General features: G+C 38.5%; 1 protein-coding gene across 1 annotated transcript; it reads right to left on the reverse strand.

The window, feature by feature from the left end:
- Positions 1 to 1884: 1884 nt before the first annotated feature.
- On the reverse strand, positions 1885 to 12238 carry LOC125540839 (alcohol-forming fatty acyl-CoA reductase-like). The gene is made up of 10 exons (XM_048704386.1): positions 12160 to 12238; positions 11962 to 12065; positions 11656 to 11858; positions 7871 to 7971; positions 7541 to 7742; positions 3290 to 3451; positions 3144 to 3225; positions 2747 to 3013; positions 2529 to 2656; positions 1885 to 2056 (listed from the first exon to the last, which is right to left on the reverse strand). The coding sequence occupies exons 1-10, from the start codon at positions 12236 to 12238 to the stop codon at positions 1885 to 1887; spliced, it is 1500 nt and encodes a 499-aa protein (XP_048560343.1).
- Between the last annotated feature and the right edge of the window lie 3603 nt (positions 12239 to 15841).

Consider the following 15841-nt stretch of genomic DNA (forward strand, 5'->3'; position numbering starts at 1 on the left):
AAATAGACATGTTTGGCAAGATATAAATAATCATGAAACAGAGACCAATACCTATGACATGTATGGCAAGAAATAATTATGAAATATGGACGCAAGTACCTGTGTCCACAGGAAACCATACAAAAAGGTTATTTTCCAGACAAAAATCTCTCTTTATGCTTAAACAAATCATATATCTTTTTAACAATTCTTCATGTATTTAAGAAATATGCTTGTGAAAAAAGTGTTCAAGAGTTACCCAAAGTTCGTGATGCTTAAATTGAAAACTTCCCTTGATGCACACATCTTCGTAGTCTGCTAATTTGTCATCGTCTGTTTTTGTCGTTTACCTTTACCGGCCCATTACAATACCCCATTTCACACATAACATCAATAAATGCATGATCACTTGCCCGTTTGTTTGTACGGATTAAATTTATATGCAAGCCGTGTTGAAATAGAATACTTGTGAAATCTTGAATTGCGCTTTTGTAGGCTAAGCCATCTTTTTTTGGGCAGTAGCAACAAATTCACAGATTATAGAGCTTTTTTTGTGGATTAAGAGCGTGTGGAATTTTTTTCTTCAGTTGCAACCCACGGAACTTTTTGGTAGTACTAATAACAGAAATAGGTATTCTGGGTCCATTATGCTATTTTATAGAAAACCCCCAAATTTTTCTGACATTAAACCCGCAGTAGATATCAAATGTTTTTTAAAATACTTATATCTTCTAAACCGTAACTCCAAATTTAACATGTTATATATGAATTTTAATTAGAAAAATATGTAGAATATGAATATGATGTTATTTTAGCCATTAATAATTAAAAAATACTATCTATGGTGTAATCTTAATCAATAATACATTATCCATCTTTCTTTCATACCGGTAATGATAGGGATTGGGGACGAACACCTCAGCAAAAATCACGATTGGACACGGAATTGAAGATAATTTTTTTAGAAACACCCAATAAATAAGGACATGCATGACAAGAAATAAAAGAAAGACACAATCAAGATGGGATGTCCGCTATAAAAGAAATAAAAGAGACTATGGAGAGGAGATCCGATAAAGATGAGATGTTGCACTATTCCCGTATATATAAGAAAAAAGAAAGAGAGGACATGCATATCAAAAAGTAAAAAAGTAGGCATCCACGACAAAAAATTTAATAAAAGATATGTTTGATAAGATATAAATAATGATGAAACAGGGACCAATAACTATGACATGTAGATGCGTCCACAGGAGAGCATACAAAAATGTTCTTTTTCAGACAAAAAAAATCTCTCTTTATGCTTAAAAAAATCATATATCTTTTTAGCAACTCTTCATGTATTTAGGAAATATGCATGTGAAAAAAAGTGTTCAAGAGTTACACTAAGTTGGTGATGCTTAAACTGAAAACCGCCCTTGATGCACACGTCCCCGTAGTGTGCGAATGTGTCATTGTCTGTTTTTGTCACTTTTATTTAGCGTCCCGTAACAATACCCCACTTCACACATAACATGAATGAATGCATGATCACTTGCACTTTTATTTGTATGGATTAAATCTATATGCAAGCCTTGTTGAAATAGAATACATGTGGAATCTTGCACTGTGCTTTTGTAGGCTAAGACAATCTTTGTTTGAGCCGTAGCTACAAATTCTCAGATTACAGATCATTTTTTGTAAATTAAGAGCATGTGGTTTTTTTTCCCGTTGCAACGCACGGGCCTTTTTGCTAGTATATAGTAATGTAGTATAAGAGATTACATAACAGATACGTACATAGACTTTTACATTGCATACCATCAACATAAAGTATATTATTCTTGACAACAATAATTTATCAAGGAACATGCATCCATTTATTGCTCTTTATGTAGAGGTCCTTTTCGCAGAGGCCTATCTTGTCTATTCACTTCGGTTCTTGTTTATGTTGGCATCATTTATAACAGCTGGTACGTGGACATGTAAGAAATACTTGTGCCAACTAATATTCTTGGGATCACAGTTAAATATGTCGTCGTCGCCATTCTCCGTCTCCAGTTCCATTCTCAGCTTTGTAAAGTTCGTGTCGTCAAAGCTTCACACGAAAGAACATGTAACACTTAATTAGCATAACCATAATTAAGTAAAGTTTGTGGAAACTAAATATTGACTCGAGTGTCTGTTTTTTGATATATTTCTTTAAATATTTACATTCAGACTCAAACTTCAATAATATATAACTATATCTTAGTGTCAATTTGAAAGTCTTAAACCATGCATCCCTATTGCCTTGTTTATTATACTCTGATAAGGCTCCATGCTACTCAAACTCTAAATTTTGGAGTGCACAAATTCAAAAAGAGAATATTTACAGTGGTGTTCTGGGTGTTAGTTATTAATTGCAGTGTTCTAGGTGATTGTTAGCTAGCCGAATGGCTTGTTGGCTAGTCGGCTATGGGGAATCAGTTCAAATATTCATATACTTATTGGAAATTTCAGATTCGAGTATATATTACAGTTTTACCAGCAGAAATTAATTAACTGCGAAACACAAGCAGAAATCTCACCGTCCTTTAAAGAATGCATACGGTGCATACAGCTTGACCAACAACTCCAAGAAATTGTATCTCTGATTGAGCTTGTTGTAATATTTTGAAAACAACCCACAGAATAACATGCTCACCGCATGCAACATCTGTTATATAAAGATAAAGATGATAAATTTCAGAAGATAATTTTATCTTCTGAACACGATATATGCATATGCATAAGAAACATTACTTACCTCCAGAGGTACCTTGTACACCAAGAACATGTATGCACGAAAGGATGCAAGTCCCTTGAACAGGTAGGGTCTTCTGTTTTTTAAGGGCTTCCCATTCTCTAGCACACGAGGATTATCGTTGAAGTAATCCTCACATGCATCCTCCATAACCAGAACAGTCAATGGATTCCGAAGTGATGAGCTTACGTGGTATATAACTTGCTGTTTATCGTTCCAGTGAACAACCATGGCGACCAGTGTTGCATTTACTACCATGTCTGCCGGTATCTATACAAGTCAAGTTTAATCAATCAAGTGCTTCACCAGTAGATTCTAGCTAGCCACAGTATAGTTTGGCTACATATACCATTGGTGGTCATTAAGTTATTAGTAAGTTATTAGCGTAGTACGTACTCACCACATCAATTATATCATCACGGTTGCCAATGAAACATGGCAATGCTTGTTCATTGTAGGCGACAATAAGAGCATCAATTGTCCTGGGAAAAATGTATCAGTTTTGCTAGCTTTCCACTGTCTAGTTTCATATAGTCTTTATCATACCTTGCTCCTTCGATCCATCCAGGGAAGGGGTCTTTGTAAGTGCTTGTTACCATGGTGGGTCGGATGATGACAACCGGAAGGTCTCCCCTTTCCTGCCCAATTAATGTCTCCCCGATTGCCTTAGTGAATGCATACACGTTTGGCCATCCAAAATGGCAAGCTCTTCCATAATTAATCAGGAGTTCAGTTAGTATCAAAAGCGAGGTGTCATGCATTACGAATTATACATGCGTCATGTGTACAGCATAGGAGTATATGGTGCAATAAATCTCTAACCACCCTTCGTTGTCTTTCTTATTTAAAAATGCTATTTTACTGATGTAAATCTTCAATGAATGTATTACGCAGTATATGTCATCATTGTCTCCTTGGTCGGTCTACCCTTTGTTCCATGAGGCATTCCCAGACTTCATCTAACCGCATGCCCTTCATATATAGCTATAGGCGTGTGTCAAGATAATTGGAGTGCAAGATATAGTTAACCGAGGTAAATCTATCTATCTACTATATAATTAAAACATAATAAAAATAAGACATTACGTTCTTCCACATAAGATAAATCATATACATCCTTGATCTGTAATACTTACCGCTAAGATTGAAAGATATTATCTTACGTGCCTAAAGTTATGTATGTTAACCTGACACGTGCAGGGTGCATGGATAAAGAAATTGAAAGAAGAGAGGAATTCCGATCAGCATGTACACAAGTGGAGAAATTTAAAAGATCAGCATTTCCACAAAAACGTGCGGATGATGAAAAATAGAATACTGCGAACATAAAACAGAAAAAAACTAGAAGTACCGTGCTATCCTGCCTGTTTCTGTTTCTGTTTCTGGCCCGAGAGCCCCCCTAGCGCCAGTTTTCCTAAGCCCGAGAGCATTCAGATTGCGCCGGCCCATTTCCAAAGTACTGTAGCTGGGGTCAAAACACGGTAGCGTCTTGAATGACTATAGCGATTTCAGGTACTGCAGCGTCACGAGTCCTTATTCTAGAGTTAGGCAGGCTACTTCAAATTTCCGTGTAAAATGCAGGTACTGTAGCGTGTCTAAAACACAAGTACTTTGACGGTTCAAAAAAAGTTCACTCGTGGGACAACGAACCATGAATTTGAAAGTTTTTGTAAATAATAAAACTTCATGCATATTAAAATTGTAAACGAATTTGGAAAAAAATCAATAATTTTGCAAAAATGTTCATGAATTTGACGAACGTTAATGAACTTGGGAAAAATTTCATGAATTTTGAAAATATTCATGGATTTAAAATTCGTTCACCACTTATTAAAAAGTTCATGGATTTGATTTTTTCTTGAAAATTGAAACAACTTCATATTTAAAAAATCATGAAATGTGTGAAAGTACACGAAAATGGAAAAATTCTTTAATTTGAGAGAAGTTCAGGAAATTGATTTTTTTTTATGAATTTTAGAAAAGCTCAAGACTTGAAAAATTCATAGTTTGAAAATATTTCGCAAAAATGAAAAAGAGTTCAATATTTTTTAAGAAGTTCTTAAGATTTTAAAGAATTGTAATTTGGAGAAAGTTTCAATGATGTTAATTTTTCCACAAACTGATAAAAGTTTCAAATTTGAAAAAAAATATTGCATTTTTTAAAAGTTAACGATTTTGATAAAAAGAAAAAAGTGATACGAAAAAAGAACAAAAAAAAACGAAAACTAAGAAACCAAAAGCAGTAGGAAAGGGAAGAAAGAAAAGAAAAAGAAGAATTGAAACCCGTAATAACCCTTGCTGAGGTAAATAAATGGGAAAACACGCTCACAGAAATCCGCATAAATGGGAAAACGCTGACTTACAAAAGTGCCTATAAGTAGCGCATAAGGCACAAAATTTTAGGAATCCCTATCTCTTAATGACACCCAATAACACAAGCAGAAGGCACAAAATTTTCTTTAAACATGTGTCTAATGTCATGAAAAAACATTATCATATGGGTGAAACTATCATTTAGAGGACAAATATAGCATTAGGGAAAAAATTGATCAACCATTTGTAATGTGTGATGGGTATGAGCTAGAGTATCATGAAAATGATGTAACATGATGTCATGCCAGCAAATATAAGAGTTGGAACTACAAATCATGTCAACTCTATGATAATCTGCTTCATGTGCCAAATAATACCACTTAATGAAAACACCATACATAGATACAATAATAAAAATATGTTGTGTCGAGACTTATACAGTTGTAATCATTTAGAAAGTTTCTATGAGCATGCCCAGATAAAAACACTATGTTAGATGTGAGGGCCATAACACATATTTCAAATGTTCGACTTTACTATGAAGGAATATTGTAAATGTAATATTGCAGTGGTTATGATGCTTGTGGGGAATGAAAGATATGTCTAGATTATATTCAATGCTGTGATTCCCTAGAAGATATTTAGGAAGTTGTACTAACGTGCTTTTATTGTCTTATCGCCATTTATAATTTTGTAGGAACACTCAAAATTTAAGACGATGTATATAATCGTATTTAAGCCGAACAAACATGCAGGTCACTAGTTGAAGAAAAAGAAGTTAGACCTACATCCAGTAATACATTTAACAAAAATGCAGAAATTTATATCTCAATAGAAATAATATAATATTTTCCAGTAATACATTAATTTCGTCATCTACAGAAGTCCATATCCATAAAATAATAATGAAAAAAAATCTATGCACTGGACACTGTGTCAAAATCTGTAACGACAAACTATGGCAATACTTGATAAATCTGTAACGCACAAATGGGTCACGTCACCCTGCTAGTTGCTTGTTACAATAGAAACATTATCAAGCTATTTACGTTGTTCATTAATTCTTTCCATATGGTTAACCTAGAAAATGTGTTTCCCCTATTTATTCTACGTTTGTGACAGCATACGTTGTTATACAAAGAATTAAGCATAGAGGACCAAATTTGATCATTTATGTTACAATTACTGTTTGGCTACAACTTTATTTTTTCAGTAAAATAACCAAAACCATGCAGTTAAAAAAATTTGTAAGCAGGGTTTAATTGAAAATATAATTGAATTCCCTTTGGTCAAGCCAGAATAGTTCTTTTAAGTTTGTAGTATAAAACTGCAACCATCAACTAACTTTATATAAATGTCATTTACAAACAAATTATTGAGCAAACTTAAATTTGCTAGGTCCTGAAACTACCAAGAGTTATAACTAGTGTGGCTTAATTAGTATATTTCACATTGGTAGTCAAACTACAGTAAATAAAGGAACCATTAATTGTTTCAACACAATCTTTTTTCGATGTAAATAAAAGTTTGTTAAGAGAAAATGCCAAAACTATGTCTCTCTTACGTCGAACTTCCTATGAAATTTATTTTTTACTCTAGTTTCATTTATTGTATAATGTTTTTGTATAGTCCAAACAAGATTGAGAACTTAGGTCCTGGTGCACCCACTTGCCTTAGAATTTTAAACTTCTTTTAGCGAACATGTCAAGTGGTCTACTCATGTATGAAGTTTCACGAAGAAATGATTTGCTTTCTGGGTGAAAAGGCAAAATTGCAACTTGAAAAAACTGCAATAGAATTTATTATATAGGATCAATTTTTATTTTTTTGCACACATGACCTCGGAAGTCATTCCTTAGTGAACTTTACACGGGAGTACAACACTAGACCATGTTCATTAGAATAAAGTTTCAGAAGTATGTGACTATTTACAAAAATAATTGTGGGTTCGCATAGAGATATGTTCCATTGGGCATTTTCCGTCAAGCTGAATTTCAATCATATTTATTTGTTAAGTAATATATTTTTATGTAAAGGTATTAGAATATGGGATAAGACATCCAAATCAATGGCTATTCTTTTCCTAGAGACACAAATTTTACGAGAATTTGTGTAAATATGTAAAAACGAACAAGTACAACCTGAATTCTAATATAGTGCGTATGGATTATTTTCTAGAAGCCAAGTAGTGTAAACTTTCCCATGCAAAAAAGAAATTGTGTAAACTTGACCAAATCAATCTAAAATTATCAACATCTACAATACCAAATTTATATAGTATGCAATATAATTCCTGGAATATCTAATTAATTATATTTGTTTGGTTTTTTAAATATAGTTATTTTGTCTATAAACTCAGTCAAAGTTTATGAAGATTGACCTTTAGAGAATCTGTATGCATTATATTATGAAATGGGGTGTGTGTTACTTCTTCTTCTTAGAATAGATACCCAACGGCCCATAACGTAACCAAATTGGGTATACCTCTCTAATCCAAGTTTTTTCATGACGGACTTTTCAGGTGGTGCTGAGCTGTCAGTCTTCTTCACAATTGCGAGATCATTTTTGACGTTCTCAACCAACTGCAACTCAGCTTCAACGTCCAAGAAGAGACCTTCTCTTAGAGTTTCACCACTTTGAAGTGCCTTCTCCAGTAACAGCCCATCTTGGGTACCGGCAACATAAGCTGATGAAGGAAAAGAAAAAATCTCTTCATTTATACTTGACAAGGCATGTACTATGTACTGCTACATGTTCCATTTTTTGACAGGGTTGATCAAATAACGTACATTTCATTATGTAGGATGTACTTACCTGTGGAAACATGAAGAAATAACTTCATATTGAGACACTTCTTGGCAAATTGGCATGCATTTCTTGCTCCTAAGGCATTACATGCCAAAGCAACATCGTACCTATACATGCAGCAACGTTAGAGGCAGCAAGTAAAAAAAGGTCTATAATATAATTGTATCAGGCAGATCCTTCTCTGCAAGACATATAGTACATGTGTTGTCCTCTGACTTTCATTTAAATATGGTGACCAATACAGAGGTATAGGTGGCTAGTGAGCAATAATGACGTGAAACGAGACAAAAGTATAGCTTAAATCCATACAACGCGACCTTCCCACATCATACATTTGTCATGATCATTAGGTCCGAGTAGATGCCAAATCAGGAGAATTCAGTTGCATTATATCGAACGAGACAAACTAATAGCATTATTGGCGGGAGGGGACCTTATTGATATAGATAACAATAAGGACGTGTGGAACAAGAGAGTGTTGATCGTGTCATCACCGTTGATAGTATGATTAGGTGTATGCTAGGGTTTCCTTCCAAGGACCCTCCATTATATCATTGTGGAGCTTGATATCGGTGCTTACGAGTTGTGCTCGGTGATTTTCTTTTTCTTCTTTAGGTTGTCATTCATGGTGGACTACTTACTCTGCAAGTGGATCTTGCACATAGTTTTAAATAGGAGGCTATGACATTCTATGTTTTGTGCTAAATTGGTGCCATAGCACGCTAAATGCTACTAATTTGAAGACCACATGTTTAGTGCGAGGTCTATCCAAATGTTACCAGCGCAATAGCGTGCTATTTACAACTACGATCTTGCGGCAACTTCTTCAAGAAGTGTGAGATGGTGCCAAATCAGGTGGTGACTAGAACTTCTCCCCCTTCTCTCTTTGTTGGTGGGCTCACAAAAGGGAGAGGAAGGGGGGTTGCACCAAGTTTGGTCTAACCTTCTTAGATCTTGCATTTCTAAGGGACTCAAGTTGGCTATGGTGCTCCTTCTTCTTCAAGTTGCAAAACAACAACCTCCACCATTGGAGTTGTGTACCATATCCAACCAGTTTCTTGGTCAAATAGATGACTTTGGTGCGCCATTGCGAGACGTAGATTTCATCATTGGCTTGGGCCTAACACCGATCGCTTTTGCTCTTCGCATGAACCTCCAGGTAGGGATACCCTCTTCTCCTTAATGCCATGATGTTTGCCGGAGACATTGGCCATGGAGTGTCTAACGTGGTTGGGATTTCCTTTAGGACTAGATTGCGGTCTAAGCAGTACCACTAGGGCCGTGTTTGCATATTAAAAATTTGTACTTTTTATGTTTTAGGTTCTTCATCGTGTTGTGGTGTAATACCAACCACCATGAGTCATATTAACTTGTTACACATGGAACTAGTCTATTTTCTCCTTGTAACAAAAAAGGTCAGAAATAAAATGTATCGAAACATATACACTAACGATAATGGAATGTGAACCAAATGGATGGTTTGAACTAGAAAACATTTTTATTTTCCAAATGAGTTTTTTTTACTAGCAAGGCAGGAGCTTAGCTGATTTCATTAGAAGAAAAAAAAATACGAAGTAGACTGGTTTATAAGGAAAAGTAGGCCACAAATTAAAAAGAGACCAAAGCCAAGACAAACAGAACGCCACCACCTAACATGATCTTGACCGGGAGCGATTGTAATCACGATCTTCAGAGACGTCTTCAAAAAGGACGAACGATGCCCGAGGACGCCGTCATCACACCGGCATTGACCCCCCCTGTCGATATATAAGCTTTCGTCCGGACTCACGCACAACCGCCCCGCCAAATATTGGGAATGGTCCAGTCTAGCCAACAACCTCCAACGCTAATCCTCTTTGACCGGCCACATCCTAGTGTGAAGAAGTAATCTCCAACAATGCCACCGAAAAAAGGAGGACATCCATGGATGCTAACTTCACCGGCAACGACCCCCGTTGAAGAACAAGGCTTTCGCCCAAAGCCTGACTCACCACCTTTGACTCTCGGGAGGAGCCAGGCCGCTGTGAACATCAACAGTGGCGAACCAAACAGAAAGGAGAAAAAGGACGCCTCGGCCTCCACGTCACCCTGGAGGGCTACATGCACCCGTGCCCGCACCACCGCCATCTAGTACGAGGCTTTGGAAACAATACCACATCAACCACGAACCAGCGAAACACATCCGCATCACCGCCCGAGGCCAACCACACCGCCAACGAATGCTTCCGCTGCGCTCACAGCTGCGACCAAAGTACGCCGAACGACGCTCACCTGCACCACCAATGCGCTGCCACAACGGCGGATCAGGGCCAGCTGCCATAGCGTTGGATCCGGGCCAGCTGCGTCCTGACCGAGCTCCACGCCCAGATCGGGCTCGCACACCCCCACGCCGCTAGCTGACCCGGGGACGTTGCATCACGGCGCTACAGCGTCGCCTAACCGGAGCAAGGAGCAAGCCAACACATGGAAGCCACAGGTGTACCAGATCTGGCCAGCCATTTCGGAGAAACACGTCAGGCCACCCATCCCACACCAGATCCACCGGAGTAGGACCACGGTGAGGTAACAACGACGCCACCGGAGTTCGCCCGCCGCTGCTTGGCGCTGCCACCGCGGGAACAACACACCCAGCAAGGAGAAGTAGAAAACGAGCCCACTCAACACTTTGGAGGAGAAAGGCTAGTTCGGCGAGATGGGTCTCCTCGGGGCTGCTCTTGCTCGGAAGGACACGGGGGTCAGCTACACGCCTCATTCCAAAACAAGCTTTTGACACAATGGATGTGTTCATTTCTGTCTTTTCTTCTTCATACTCTTAGCAATTTGCACATGTCAAAAAAGAGGCACACTGGCAATTTCAACCATCACGTTAATCTGTTTGCCGTCTGCTAAGAGGCCTCCAAATTGTGACGTACTCCCTTCATTCACCAATATAAGTTGTTCTCACTCTTTTTCCGAGTCGAATGAACATGAACATATTTTAGTGTATTTGTTCACTCCATCATGTTAATCCCTTTGCCGTCATCTAAGAGGCCTCTAAATTGTGAATTACCCTTCATTCACCAATATAAATTGTTCTAACTCTTTTTCCGAGTCGGATGTATATGAACACATTTTAATGCATTTGTTCACTCATTTCAGTCTGTATGTACTTCACATTGAAATACTCAAAACATCTTATATTTGTAAACAGAGCGAGTACTAAATATATGTAGAAACGTTCAGAGAGGAGTTTTGCTATGCTATGCCTACACACAACTCATTAGAGACATTTACGTTGTATTCTGAAAACAATTTGACACATTGTGGTACTAGGATTCTGTCACCTGTAAATTTTCATTTTGAAATATATGGTCATTGATACAAACAAAAAAGGAAAACTCTGAAAATTTTATTAAATTCCTATATATTTGCATGGCTTGCTCTTTTTGTATGAGGTCATCTATCTTTTTTTCCTCCTGATTATATGGTGAGATTGTTATTGTTGTACTATACTTTTCATTTTCTAGCAATAATTAGTTCAACTAAACATGCTCAAAGTGAGCGGGTGTACCTACACAGACGCTCAATAACCACTTTTCAAAAATTTATTGTAAAAAGTTTTGAGAAAAAAGAAGTTTATTTTAATTGTATAGATAAAAAACCCAACAAATGCAATAATATTGTTCTCATAACAAAATAAACAAGATAACTTTGCGCTTTCGGTTGTTATCTTTTCACGATATACTCCGTAGTACGTTGTTACCTGATTTGTATGCTAACACAACGCATGGGCAAGAAGTCAGGGAATTAACCTTTCATAAAAGCTAGTGGTTGCAGCGACATTGAGAATAACATCAATCTCCTCCGACAGGGCATCCACTCTTGCGTTGTCCAGCCCTAAGTGGCTAGCCATGATGTCTCCCGCGAGAGGTACTACCTTTTCTTTGATGAAGTTTTGGAAGCCAGTAATCCCGTATTTTTCTCGCAGAAGATTGAAGGGATCCTTTCCAATCACCTTTATCACAGAAGTAGAACAGGACACGGCAATATTATGGTAGACAGTTTGGCATTTCTCAGGATCTTATCGTAAGTTGACATGAGTTAATCCAATTGTTTACCTCGGATAAGACACGCTGCTCGGCAGACATAGCGTCCGGGGCGCGCACCAGCAGGTACAGCTTCTTCACAGCCGGCTGGACCCGCAGTATCTTCTCCACGAGCACTGTATGTAAGATACGAGGAGATGCTATAACTAGGGATCAATAATTCAAGAATGATGCGCATGCATGCAGGATAGAGGTAGTTGTCGTACATACATTTCCCGAGGTACCCTGTTGAGCCGGTGATGAGGATGCACTTATCTCTCAAACACTCGGCCACAGCGCTGGACTCCATTTCCGCAAAGATGGACTTGACTACTTGCTCGTGAGGAAAACTGATTGAACGAGGTACGCTTTGTAGCTTATTTATAGAGCGAAACTATTACATGTACCTTTTGTCCGACCATGGTACTACAACGAATACAGCGGTGCTGCCCTAGCTTATTTAGCGCGCAACTGTGCATTAATTAAGACAGCTGCACACTATGATTAGTACTACTTTTTGGGTAAAGCCATAACGTTATTGAATAAATAATTAATCACTACCCAAAAAAAATTAATCACTAACTAGCAGGATGACCAGCGGATACGTTAACAACATATATGTTTATATCTACGCATAAAGAAAAACAACAGATATATTGTCCAGACACCGTTCATCAGGGGACCAATAATGGCGAATGCCCTTCCACTAATAGGGAAAAGCCTATACACAAAATCTTACCAGCAGCACTTCTCAAAATACCACGCTACTGCTATTTAGCAGCAGTGCGTGATATCAAAACGCGCTGCTGAAAGGAAAATAGCAGTAGCGCGTCCACCACAAACCGCGCTACTGCTATAGTTGCCATGACCTCGCCGCCCCGCTAGTTATAGCAGTAGCGCACTATACTGAACAGCGCTACTGCTATAGAAGTTAGCAGCAGCGCGCTTCTAGGAAAACCGCTACTGCTAGGATCAGCCCACAAGTTTAGTCCCACCTTGCTCCGTGAACAGGGTGTTTACCACCTTAAATATGTTATTTCTGAAACTACCACAACCAGTTGGTCTTCACTGAACTTTATGTGTAAAATTTGTGGCCGCAATATGAGTCCTCTCCGGTTCCTACCGGAGAGGACTCATATTGACAATTCAGATTGTATACAAAAAGATCATTGATGGCTAATGTATTTTTGCATTGACGTACTTTTGTATAGTTACACTTAGCAGTAGCGGTTTATATGCAAAGCGCTACTGCCATTCAGATTAGCTATAGCGCGTTTTGGCAAACGCGCTACAACTATCCCTACCTTATCCCCACGCGCACGACCGGCCCTCACTCACACTCTCACTCTCGCCCGCGTGCCGATAACCGTCGTCGTGCGTCGCCGCCGCCGCCGCCTTCGTCCGTCCGCCGCCGAGGTACTCCCCTCCTTCCGTCCCTCCTCCCTCCTCCTCACACATCCTCCTTCCGCCTGCGATCGCCCCTCCCTCCTCCGCCGCCGCCCTCCTCCCTCCGCCTGCGGCCGCCCCTCCTCCCTCCTCTGCCGGCAGCCCTCCTCCCACCGCCCTCGACCTCGCCGCCCCTAGCTACCTCTCCGTCGCCCCCACCTCCTGCCACTAGTTAGTACTAGATTTAGTAGTAGTAGATGTTAATTTAGGGTTCATATCTAGTACTAGATGTTGCTTAGTTAGTACTAGATTTTTAGTAGTAGTAGATGTTAATTACTAGTAGTGATGGTACTAGTTAACTAGGGCAGTATGATTAATAGTAGTTGTAGTTGAACTACTTTAGTTGTAGTTGAACTAGTTTAGTAAGTAAATTAATAAACTAGTTGAACTAGTTGAATTAATAGAACTAATGTATTTTTAGTAAGATAATTAATATAACTAGTTGAACTACTTTATTTTTAGAAAGAACTAGTATTTTTCTATTTATAGTAAGTTTATATTTAGTAAGAACTATTTGAATTAATAAAACCGGTTGAACATGTCATATTTGTTGTTATTTTTTTAGTTTAAGCAATTATTCAGGATGTATTAGTGATAACTTATATGGTTTCAGGTGACCACCGTCGTCCCCGTCACCGACCCCCTCCGACATCCCCGCCGTCGTCCCAGTCACCGACCCCCTCCGGCATCGAGGTGAGACCAGCCAAATATCCTTGTATATCTTGTGTTGTTGCTCAAATAGGATATGTGGTTGCCCAAGTGGCCGTTCATGTTCAGTTTACATCTCCGAGGGGCCTATGTTTTGCCGGAGTGTTGATTAATTTCCGTTCCGGCAAATTTCAGGCGCTCGATATGTCCTTTTTTAGCAAAGGTCATGCCGGATTTTTTCGTGAATTCTGGCATGACTTGTGCTAGAATATGTACAAGTTTAATCTTTGAATTATGAACGTAGGAAACGTCGTACTCGGACGACGACAATCTCCCGGGGGAGTGTAGCTGGTGCCACGGCGATCGAGGTATGTGCGACAGGTTCATTGAGCTGGACGAAGATCGGCGCTTCAGCATTAAGCTCGAGGAGACCTTCGATTGTGAAATGGTACGCAACAACAACAAGTGTTTTTTTCGTAATTAAGCATGACTTCAACTATTTCAACGTCTAATTTTCATATTTTACAATTCGACTAGTTTATCCCATGCCATGCAAGACGCTATGTCTTGGACAGGATGGGTTTTGAAGACCATGAAAATTTCGAAACAAAGAAAATACACCTAAGGACCCATCATGATATGGATTTTGAAGTAAATCTGTCCAATGGTCAGAGCGTAACCCATTTTGGTTGCCAAAATTGGGAAGCACTTTGCAAAATATATGGTTTTTATGAGGGTATGATTGTCACCATGGATCTTGGTGATCCTGACATCGAGCAAGACAATATGGACATTTGGGTCCTTGTTGATACGCTTCCGATTGTATCGCTATGTGAGTTTCTCAAACATAGTTATTAGCTAATTTATATTGTTTATTTCAAAATAGTTGATAGCTTATTTCCATTGACAGCTTATTTTGATTCTTCAAAGACTGTGCGGAAGATGGTAGATAAAACCCACTACACCGATGGCACCGAATTAACGTATAAGGAGAAAAATCATCTGTTCGCATTTTGTACTCTTCTTGAGAATTACAATAACTATTATCGAACTCCTCCAAATTATGGTGAATACGTGCCACTAGTGCATGTGTTGAACCACGGTAACTTCTCTGGAGATACCCTGATAAGATTTTTTACTATTACGACATCCATGCATCTTTTGCATACTTCTAAAACTAGTACATCGTTGCTAACTACGAAGTTATTATTATGTTTTTCAACAGAAACTCCCGATGGATTGTGTGCCTCATCTGATGTCTCTGCATGGTCGCCTCTCAGTTCTGAACATACTGCCAGGTAATCTAGGGAGCTCACCTGTGCATATCGGATTTCTAAAACCGGTGAACACATGTTCATCAAAGAATGGAAGAAATGTATGGACATTCGCAAGGAGGTTCTTGGAAGTAACATTCAGCGAAAGGCAAGAATTGGAGACAGGCTAATCTCCATTCTCCATAATGGAGAGTCAGGGGCTATCTTGTTTTTTGCTATTTTACCTTAGAAAATGTAGTAGGTCTTAATCGAATGTAGTAGGTCCTATGAGGTACAATATGTTTATTATGTGGTAATGTGTTAGAGTTGATAATAAGGAGTACTTGTGGTTACGACTAGTGACCAATTTGCTATGTGATGTCATTGATGAAAACGATGATCTTGAGGAGATGTTATATGACAATGATGTATTATGATGATAAGTTGTTAAAGATATGATGATGATGATATTATTATATCATTGGGTGAAAGAACCGCGCCATCCACTTGAAACTAGTCCACGGTTCTTTCACCCCGTGATATAATAACTCAATATGATGTAAAAA

Source organism: Triticum urartu, chromosome 1A (genome assembly GCF_056163025.1).
Source record: "Triticum urartu cultivar PI428250 chromosome 1A, HENAU_Tu73, whole genome shotgun sequence".
Classification (NCBI taxonomy): domain Eukaryota; kingdom Viridiplantae; phylum Streptophyta; class Magnoliopsida; order Poales; family Poaceae; genus Triticum; species Triticum urartu.